The 11,384-nt window shown below is 44.4% G+C and overlaps 2 protein-coding genes across 3 annotated transcripts in view; one reads left to right on the top strand and one right to left on the bottom strand.

The window, feature by feature from the left end:
- Positions 1-11,384, top strand: part of lrch1 (leucine-rich repeats and calponin homology (CH) domain containing 1) — a 313,647-nt gene that overhangs the window by 221,523 nt on the left and 80,740 nt on the right. The gene's annotated exons all lie outside the window — the stretch shown is intronic.
- The window catches only part of LOC130177955 (SH3 domain-binding protein 4), a 45,078-nt gene continuing 37,765 nt past the window's right edge, over positions 4,072-11,384 (bottom strand). For both annotated transcript variants that reach the window (XM_056389980.1, XM_056389982.1), the window contains exons 4-5: positions 6,910-7,098; positions 4,072-6,580 (exon numbers count right to left, since the gene is read on the bottom strand). In XM_056389980.1, coding sequence (XP_056245955.1) covers positions 6,356-6,580; positions 6,910-7,098 — 414 coding nt within the window. In that variant the 3' untranslated portion in view covers positions 4,072-6,355. The remainder of the gene's footprint in view (positions 6,581-6,909; positions 7,099-11,384) is intronic.

Raw genomic sequence — 11,384 nt, 5'->3', positions numbered from 1 at the left:
TGTTGTTTGGTAACATGCGTCATGATGTCTGGATTTAATATCCTAATGTACACTATGTGGCCACATGTATGTGGACATGCACCTTTTTTGGTCCGAGCCAGACCTGACCCAGATCCCTGCAGCTGGTTCAACATCTGGCGGAGAGACAAGAGGTTGTTAGTGTCCGCTTACTTTCGGCCATGTAGTGTACCAGCTGTAGAGCTAGAGATTCACAAGTTACTCTAAGTACTGCACTTAAGTAAAGTACAAGTACTTCCATTTTTCTCTACTTTATTCTTCTACTCCACATTTCAGAGGGAGATATTGAACTTTTCACTCACGTTCAAAGGTTCATTTTCAATTCAAGATTTTACATGTCGAAGATTTGATCACTTTGAAAAATATGATTCATTCTTATGAAATAAACTTCATAACAGTACGACATTAAAATGCATCACTAACAATAATTCAATAACAGAAGTAAATTCTGATACTTATCCTTTTGTACTTTCACTAGGATTTTGAATGGAGGATGTTTAGCTACTTGTAATGGAGTATTTTCATACTGTCTGTTAGTCCTTCAGTAAAAAGGTCTCGGTACATGTTCCACCTCTGCCTGTGACAGTCTTTGGTTTCTTGTCTGCACAGTCAGTTCCATAAAATAAAACCTCCAAATAGCAGTATTTTCATATTAAAACATGGCGTCTTGTACGTGAAAGGTGTCGCTCGATGTGACGAACTCACAGTGAATTATCACCTGATTGTGCAGCTCCCTTCAGCTCTGTGGAGCTTTAAAATGTCATTATTTTTGGTTTTATGAACCACAGCTTTACTGTTCCACTCACTCTCACAGCGTCTGTTTTCATCTGTAGGAGACAGCTGAGGAGAAACTGTACGATCCCACCGTACACAACCTGCTCAGTGCCTGGATACTTCGCTCTTGAGCAGCGAGTTGTTGGAGACCAAAGACGGAGCTAAAAGAATGAATATAAGGAACTAAATGATCCTGATGCCGTGTGTCTGCTGGATGTGGAATTAACTCCTATTTTCGAACATGTTAATCATGTCAATGATTTTCAACTGCATCTTTTTAGTCTAGACATTATACACGTGTGTGTGATATATCATACTTTTCTAGCTGCTCTTTAATATAATAAGTCCTCCGACCTTAATGAGCATGTAGGTCGTTAGTCTCTACCCTCTGAGCCTCTGCTGTGGCAGGCGTACCAGACCTTCATCATAATGATTACAATAATCAACATATAAACCTATTTGGGATTTTAAAAACAGAATTAATTAATAACAACATTCCCACTTTCCATCCAGTTTATTGAAGGTGCAAAAATCTCCTTTTGAGAAGTGAAAACTAAGAACTTTGGTTTGTGATTGATGGAAATCAGCGTCTGTGCTGGTGCATGGCCTCTCTGCATTTCCGACACACTTTGATTTCCTGCTTCATGCTCGGTCACCACAGAGGGCCAAATTTAGAAACGGCATTAGGGGAAATGGAAATATATCATTCAGTGAGGAGGAGGGGAAAGAGAGCCGGAGACGTGAAGACTTCATCCCTTTAAAACAATGAACGTTTTCTGCATCTGTTGTGATTCAGAACAAAAAACATGGAGATCATTCATTTAAATCTTTCCTCCTGATCTGTACCTGCTGCAGGTATTTATGGGACTTAAACAATAATCCACTCAAACATGATACAGCATCATCTGCAAGTAAAATATTCAAGACCCTTTCTTTTTTCTTTCCTTTAGAAACTGAAGCCTTAAGCCATTAAAGCGTACAGTTAAAACCCAAATCTCAGGGAGCTAACAGCCTGGACATGTTGAACATGACAATGAAGAGTCAACATGTTGAATGAGCGGCCCCTGAGTCCCGTCTTTGTGCAGATTATCCCTGGATTTTGAAGCAGAGTACAGCGCAGTGTGCTGCTCTGTGAGCCCCGTCACCCTGGGGGAGCTCATTACCAGCACTGCAGGCTGGGATTTGAAGCATGTCAGCCCATACTCTGCTGTAATTAATTCCACTCCTTTTGGCTCTTTTTTCTCCTCCATTAATCTGTGTATTTAATTAAGGTTTGCTTGCTTTAACGGCACAGAGAGCGAGAGGCAGAAAAAAGGACAGAGAGGGATGGGAAGAGAGAAAAAGAGCCTCTGAGTTCCAGACAGTTTTTTATTTTTAATGCAGAAATCCTCCCAATTACCAGAGTAAAGAAGCAGGTCTCTCCCCCCCCCCCCCCCCCCCGCCCTCTCCAAACCCTTTCATTCTGACTCAAATTAAGATCTGGTGTCACTGCAGTCCCAACGACCAAATCTCTCCATCCCAGCGAGACATCGAAAGAGACATCCAGCTCCAACAAGTTTCCTACTGTCGGGCGACACGGCCTCACGTTTCAGACTGTTGTTCCATGTGGTGACAGCATCTCTCCAGGCAGGTGTAGTTGCAGTGAACATAATAAATGGAGCTAATGGGACACGTTTATTAGACAAGCTGGCGGCGTGGCTGTGGTCTGAATCCAGGTGGATCCAATTTAACCTGACTGCTTGTAAATGATAAATTGTTATCCAATCACCTCACCTGTTATCTTTCAGGCCAGTAGCCACATTTAGCCACTAGTCAAAATGTTATTTTATAATTCATTGGTTTGTGTGTGTGTGTGTGTGTGTGTGTGTGTGTGTGTGTGTATAAAAGTTAGGATGATTTAAAAACTTGCCATGAATAGTTTTAATCAATTTACATCTTACAAAGTCAGTACTTGCTGTGTCTCTGAAGTTCCTGGTGATGATGATGATGATGATGATGATGATGATGATGATGAAGAATCTAAACATCTAAAGTGACTAGAACCTTTGCACAGGACTTTACCTGCAAAACTAACATTCCCATGAGCCTCAGCTGTATTTTCACGTTAATGCTAATTAGCAGATATTAGCATGCTGACATGCTACACTGAATATGAACATTATATTTGCACATTGTACATTAAACCTGTGAGTACGTCTTGATGTAGCCATCAGAAATTCTTACATGCTAAACATTAGCATATTCACGTGCTTACAGTGCTCATTTTAGCATGCTAACAGTGATCATGTAAACATGCTAACATGAGCACTGTTAGCATATTGACATGCTACGTAGTAATGTAAAGTATTATATTAGCATGTTTACACACAGTGCTCATGTTAGCATGGTAAAAGTGTGCATGTTATGACAACATTAACATGACTGTATGCTATGTAGTATGTAAAGAATATTATAATAGCATGTTTACATGCTAACAGTGCTCAGATTAACATGCTAACTTGAGCACTGTTAGCATATTAACATGCTTACAGTGCTCATGTTATGACATCAACATGACCGTATGCAATTTAGTATGTTAGGTATTATATTAGCATGTTAGCATGATAAACTAAATGTTACATACTTTACATTACTACATACTGACATGTTAATGTTGTCATAACATGCTAACTCTTGACATGTTGACCTGCAGTTAGTGAAGATTTTTTTCATTGGTCCTAAATGTTATTTTCTGTTATATTATAATATTTCATGAGGATCCAGTTGAGTCGTGTTCCTACTAGAACATGATTATTTCTGCCTCCTGACCTCTGCTGCTGATGTATGAGGACAAAGTTAAACATGAACTTTTAGGCTGTTTTTTGAGGCTGCAGCAGTTTGATCCATGAAACATAAGTAATGTGAGGTGACGAGGGCGGCGTGAAGATAAGGCTGCAGGAGATCATCAGATTTATATGCTGCACAATCCTCCTCTCCTCTTATCTCCCTCGTTCCGTTTCTCTTGTCTCTCTGCGCTGACCTGACTCTGTCTGAACACAGAACTCTCTCCGTCCACGTCTCCGTCTCCTTCACCTCCCAGCGGACCTTCTCAGATGGTGTATTTTCAGAGGTGTTTCCCCACAAACACGCCTCTGATAACACACCAAACACGCCACGCCGCTGTTGGTTCAGATAAGGAAACCTCCTGACGGTGATGCTCTGTTCGGTGTGTGTGTGTGTGTGTGTGTGTGTGTGTTAACACTGAAATGATCACAACAGCCTGCAGCCAACAGCAAAATGTCATGTACAAATATTTACATTTTATTTGTTTAGAGTCTTTTCCACAAAAGTATGCAGTCACAAAAAGGTTTTCAAACTCACCACTGGATGTGTTACTACCAGGTTATACAGTATGCAGCACAGGGACGAACCCTAACCAGAAGCTTTGACAGTGTCCTTACAACAGTGGCTGTTTTCGTTTTGGCAAACTTTGGTAAAAAAGAACTTTTTATATGACAAAGAAAAACAGGCAGGAGGCGGCAAAGAGTGGCGTTACATGGAGAGTAGAGCTGAAAATAAATATTTTAATGAATTAATCAAAGAAATATTCAACAGATTAGTTGATGACAATCTCAACTCAAAGTCCACCCGCTTGTTCTGGACACAGACTGTAAATAAAGATGGACGTAACCTCTGTGACGTCACCCGTAGTGACTGCTCCACCATCGCCATCTTGGCAGTGCCTGACTCCGCCCCTCACTCCCAGCTGATCAAAACTGTTTTTGTACCAGACTGTAAACATGTTTATTTTTGCTGTAAAGTTGGACATTCTTAACATGGGAGTCTATGGGGCTTGTCAACATTAATGAGACGTCGAACAGTCGGACTGTTAATTTACGAGGCCTGTGAGTTAATTAAAATGATATTTGACCTGCTGATTGTAGCATAAAGCCATTCTTGAACACTCGGTGTCAGTTTCACCATGTGTGCAGATTGCTTTCCTGTTTTCTTCTGTGCCAAAGACACAAAGTTACGCATCAAGAAGCACATCGGGAACAATGTGGTGAAGACGATTAATCTCACGAGACCACAAAGTTTAATCACCGGGAGTTCGGGGCTTTCGCTGACACGTAATATGGGAATGTCATCGACCACTCAGATGTGCGCTAGCTTTTTATTGAAAGGAAAAGGTCACAGCCTCGTTTAACCGACACAAACCTGCTCTCAAACCTGTTCTTTGTTGACGTGCCAGAGGACAAGTAGTTACTGAAATGCAATGATGTGATGGTTCTCTCTGAAGCTGGAACTACACAGATTTCCCCAGATGCAGATTCAGATAAAGGATGTTTAGTTCATTGGGCTCTACATACATGCGTGAGCAAACACTTTCTCTGATGGCACTGAACCAGAGCAGACTGAAGCCCAAGATGGCTGACGTCACCTGTGTGATGACCCTCCACTACAGGACTTCCACCTGAGCTGGTGGCAATTCCTCAGTCCAGAGTCGAGCATCGCTGCTCCTGTTCACAGGGACATTTACTGCTGAGTGAAATCCAAGAGACAAAATCATCAGACTGAACAGGACGAAGAGTTCAGGACTGTCTCATGAAGATGGTCTCTGTCAAAATTAGTCTCTATTAAAAGATTTTGTAGCTTATGAAGTCCTCCATGGCCAAATTACCAAGCTGAAGCTGATGGTTAGGAATGTGTGCTATGGTCAAAAGCAAAAGAAAAAAGCGAGTAAGTGGACCTTGAGTTGAGATCGTCAGCAGCTGTTTTCAGGTCAATAACGAGCTGCCAACTCTGCACGAGAATATTTTAATTAGAGAAATGTCCGACCAAAAGTCCAAAACACAAAGATTCAATTTGATTAAATTTCTGATGTGAAACAAAAAAGAGTTTTTTTTTTTTTTTTTTTAATTTTTCAGAATCTGTTGTTGATTAATTTTCTGTAAAATGATTTAAGTGAACCATTTCAGCACTAGTGGACAGCTTGATTAAAACGCAGGTGAACGAGATTCATTAACGATCCTGTTTTCTTCGGCTCCAGACCCTAAAAAAACAACAACAACAACAACAACAAAAACCAAAGTTGAGACCAACGGCAGAGTATCCACGTCTCTGAAATGAGGAGGACCACAGTGAGAGAGAACCTGAAGAAGAGAAGAGGAAGCGACTTCTCTCTTTGATGTATAAATAAATAGAACAGACACGTGACTAACGAGGTTACGAAATCTAAAAGTGTCTCTTCTTGGAAAAAGTGTCTTCGATTCCACAGTTCGAAACCAAAAGGGTTCAAAGTGTTGCTTTAAAAAACGCTGTGCCTTAACAAGATACAAAAATACAGAACTATGCGAGACAGGGACTATTAAAAGAGTCTCTGTGAATACTGCGAGCTCCGTACAGCACTGTGATGTGTGGCGGAGACGTGGGCGGGGGGAGGGGAGAAGGGGAGGGGGGGTCAGTCTGCTGATGAGCCCCTGAAGGCGGCGCCGCAGGAACAGAACGACTACGTGCGACAGCAGTAGTGGAGTTCAGAGTGAGCAGACGGCCGATCTGCGAAGAGCGAGGCGCGAGGCCGGGTTCAGATGGCGCAGTCGTCCTGCGCGGCGGGGCTGAAGGCGGAGCTCCGCAGGGCGTCCATGCAGTTGACCAGGATGAGCGTGCCGGTCAGATGCTTCCAGCGCTTGGTGATGGGGTTCTTCATCTTGTCCAGGCCCATGTGCAGCTCCTGGATCACGTCCCTGTAGCTGTCGCCGATCTGGGCGGCCCACGTGACCAGGAAGTCGTACGCCGGCTTCCACATGGCCTGGAGAGAGAGAGAGAGAGAGAGAGAGAGAGAGAGAGAGAGAGAGAGAGAGAGAGAGTTTGTACAGAACACAGCTTCAAGAAGTTTTAACAAAAACTAGTAAAAACGAGCAGATTCCATCGGTTTGAACATCTTCACAGTGAAGACGGTTTCTTACCTGGTCGACTGTTTCTTCTTCTATGACCTCACGTCATCGACACCACAGCATTAAATGAACCAACAATTTAGACTAAGAAAGCTTCCGGTAAATACCCGCCTTACTGTGTGTGTCATTCACGTCACAACAGCCCATTGTTTTCTATGAACAGCGACTGAACGGATCTCCGTACCTCACTGTCCACCACGCCGCTCTTGTCGCGATGCGGCGCCTCGTAAGCGTCCATCTGCTGGCGGGAAACCTTGGCGAGCTTCTCGGCCAGCTCCCTCCAGCGCCCGGCCAGCTCCACGGCCGTGGTCAGGAGGACGAAGTCCATGACGAGTCTGGCCACGAGACCCTGACAGTCCATCTTCAGCAGAGCCTGCGGGGGGGGGGGGGGGCACAAGAGGTTCAGACTCAGAGACACATGTGGGGCCTTAAAAAAGAAAGTCAGATATGAGCTGAGCGCGGAGCAGAGGGCGAGGACGGGGTAAGAGAGAGGACCACAGTAAATTGTTAACAAGGTCTGTGCGGAGAGAAACTGAGTCAGTGGAGTTTGACTAAAACCACACGCTACAAAGAGACTAAGAAATGTACATCTACAGGTTTCACTCCACCGACTTGATCCGCTGTTATTTTCCACAGGCTGCCCCCCCAATCCCCCTGCAAATCTCAGCTTTGTGCATTTTTCAGATGCTTTCTGGTGGAAATAGAAATAAGAGCCTCGTGCTGCTTCAACGGCAACACTCAGGATTTATGTCACATCTGAAGCGAGGGCAGGGAAAAGCCCGGGAACCAATACTGAGAGACGCAGCGGGACACTGAGGGGGAAACAGAACACGCCATGATACAACAACAAGATCAAGTGTAAAGCCGCGCTCGCTCCTCTTAAAGGCAGCACGCAGACGACTACAGACCGTCCTGAGGGGCGCGTCGGAGGAAACCTCAGGGTCACTAATGAACAGAGATCGAGAGGCTTTCAAAGTTTGGACAGTTGAACAACATCTCCATCCTCAGGCCTCCTGCTGCGCGAGGAGAGAGGAGAGGAAGAAGAAGAAGAAGTAATGATGATAGTAATAGGGTTTATTGTTCAGCTCATTTGAAAACCAAGTTACAACGAAAATAAATGCTTAAAGAAAAGCATAGATCAAAGATATTAAACTGGACCAGATTAGAATTAAAACAACTAAAACAAAAATCAAGTAAAATATAATAAAAAAAAAAAGAAAGTTAAGGTCAAATCAAGCAAAATAAAAACACTAACACAAAACTTCCCAAAACTTTCCCAACGGATAAAAATTCTTTCAGAAATTTCCTCATTTTCCAAAAATTTCATTTTTCTAAAATTTCACTTTAATGTTAATGACACTTTCTACCATTATGATCACTTTTCCAAAATGTCCCTAAAAAATGTCTCATGTTCCAAAAATTCAAATACTGTCATAACTTTTCCAAAACTTTTCCCACCATAAAGAAAATGTCCACACTTTCAAAAAAATGTCTTTCCTTTGCAAGTTGTTTTCACTTCAAACCAAATTGGTCTTTCACACACTCACACAAACACACACGCACACACACACACACACACACACACACACACACACACACACACACACACACACAAACACACACACACACACAGAGGTGGATTTAAAGCTCCACTCTGGCCTTCAGTACCACTTGCAGGAATGTGTGGAACGACAGGATACGAAGGGGGGAGGAGGAGGAGGAGGAACGAGGGAGGGGGTTGAGGTGGGGGAGGGGGTGAGGAATGCAGATGCCATGCTCCAGCAGCTTGTTTCACTGAGAGGAGAGGCTGTGGACCAATCAGACACCGCTGATGTCGCTGAGCTGCCACCACAGAAGAAGACGGCTCGGCCGCTTCGTTTGTTTGTCTCCGGGTCTTTGTGGACGCGGAGAGGAAGAGACCGCCAGGGAGATAAACCTTCTGACAAGCACCTCTTTCCTCACTGGAGAACAACGACAGGAAATCCCCACCAAAATAAAGCAGATCACTTCCTGTCTTACTACAGCTTTAAAGTCAGGAGCGCTGCTTGGTAACAATGTTGTGTTTTGTTTAGTGGAGACAATAAAGTTGGATTGACAACTTCAAACAAATGTTTAGATCCAGGATAAACATCAGCTGAGCGTCTGCCGTTGTTTCAACTTGTGTTATATTCTGACAACATGTCATCTCCTGTTTACATCACCCAGAGCAACCAGAGAGACACACAACACGACCACAGAGACACACAACGTGACCAGAGAGACACACAACACGACCACAGAGACACACAACGTGACCAGAGAGACACACAACACGACCACAGAGACACACAACGTGACCAGAGAGACACACAACACGACCACAGAGACACACAACTTGACCACAGAGACACACAACACGACCACAGAGACACACAACGTGACCAGAGAGACACACAACATGTCATCTCCTGTTTACATCACCCAGAGCAACCAGAGAGACACACAACACGACCACAGAGACACACAACGTGACCAGAGAGACACACAACACGACCACAGAGACACACAACGTGACCAGAGAGACACACAACACGACCACAGAGACACACAACGTGACCAGAGAGACACACAACACGACCACAGAGACACACAACGTGACCACAGAGACACACAACACGACCACAGAGACACACAACGTGACCAGAGAGACACACAACATGTCATCTCCTGTTTACATCGCCCAGAGCAACCAGAGAGACACACAACACGACCACAGAGACACACAACGTGACCAGAGAGACACACAACACGACCACAGAGACACACAACGTGACCAGAGAGACACACAACACGACCACAGAGACACACAACTTGACCACAGAGACACACAACACGACCACAGAGACACACAACGTGACCAGAGAGACACACAACACGACCACAGAGACACACAACGTGACCAGAGAGACACACAACACGACCACAGAGACACACAACACGACCACAGAGACACACAACATGACCACAGAGACACACAACATGACCACAGAGACACACATGACCGCAGAGAGATACAATATGACCAGAGAGACACACGACCAGAGAGACACACAACGTGACCACAGAGACAAACAACATGACTACAAAGACACACAACATGACCAGAGAGACACACAACATGATCAGAGAGACACACAACATGACCACAGAGACACACAACATGACCGCAGAGAGATACAATATGACCACAGAGACACACAACATGATCAGAGAGACACACAACATGACCACAGAGACACACAACATGACCACAGAGACACACATGACCGCAGAGAGATACAATATGACCAGAGAGACACACAACGTGATCAGAGAGACACACAACATGACCACAGAGACACACATGACCGCAGAGAGATACAATATGACCACAGAAACACACAACATGACCACAGAGACACACAACATGACTACAAAGACACACAACATGACCAGAGAGACACACAACGTGATCAGAGAGACACACAACATGACCACAGAGACACACAACATGACCGCAGAGACACACAACATGACTACAAAGACACACAACATGACCAGAGAGACACACAACGTGATCAGAGACACACAACATGACCACAGAGACACACAACATGACCGCAGAGACACACAACATGACTGCAGAGAGATACAACATGACCACAGAGACACACAACATGACTGCAGAGAGATACAATATGACCACAGAATGACCAGAAAGGGACACAACATGCGTCCTCGGTCAGCACTGTGCTGTCACACTGAGGACAGGAGATGGAGATGGTTTATTAAAGAGTGTGTTGACGTCCGTCTCACTGGTCGGAGCTTTGAGAAGTTTTGTGAAGCTGCACTTTCATCTTTTCTTGGCACATCTGAGTGGTTGGAAAACGTCCTGGCTGCTGTAAATTTTTGATGGCGCGTTGTAAAGTATTTATCACTGAGCGTTGTGTCCTGCGAGTCTGTGGCCTGATTTTTAAACTAATAATTGCGCCGCAGCAGAAGAGGCCGGTGCGGCGTCATTACAGCCAGTTAAACGGCGTCCACGCACCGCCGCAGCTCTCTGCCACCGAGGAGGAATTAAACGCTGTGCTGTGTTTTTCCAAAATGTCAGCTGGTCTTTGTGGACGGGTGATGGGACTCTCTGAGTGTGTGTGTGTGGGTGTGTGTGTGTGTGTGCTTTAGTTAAATGCCACAGAGTTTGTTTCACCAGCTCAGCAATCAGCACTGTGAGGCCCTGCAGCTCCCCCCGCTGCATAAATCATCTGCTTGTCAAAACTAGAAGAAAATTCCTGCAGACATATTTTCAAAGATAAAGTTGATGTGGGAACGAAGCGGACAGTTCAATCATGTCTGTCGTTACACAGGGACACACACACACACACACACACTCCCTCTGCTTTCACAGAAAACAGCAGAACTAAACCCTCGGTACGAGCGACACTGAGGTTTCTTATAAATGACTTGTTTCTTCCGTCTTCCTGTTTCTGTTTTTCCTCTCGGCAACAGAACTGACACTCAATCTCTCCACTTCAATCTCCTCTTTATTATTTTTCGATCCCATCTTCATTTTCTATCTGACTTCCTCTCTACCTGAGACACACAACATGACTGCAGAGAGATACAACATGACCACAGAGACAC

This window comes from Seriola aureovittata, chromosome 11 (assembly GCF_021018895.1).
Source record: "Seriola aureovittata isolate HTS-2021-v1 ecotype China chromosome 11, ASM2101889v1, whole genome shotgun sequence".
NCBI classification, from domain to species: domain Eukaryota; kingdom Metazoa; phylum Chordata; class Actinopteri; order Carangiformes; family Carangidae; genus Seriola; species Seriola aureovittata.
This window is presented reverse-complemented; position numbering and strand designations above follow the sequence as displayed.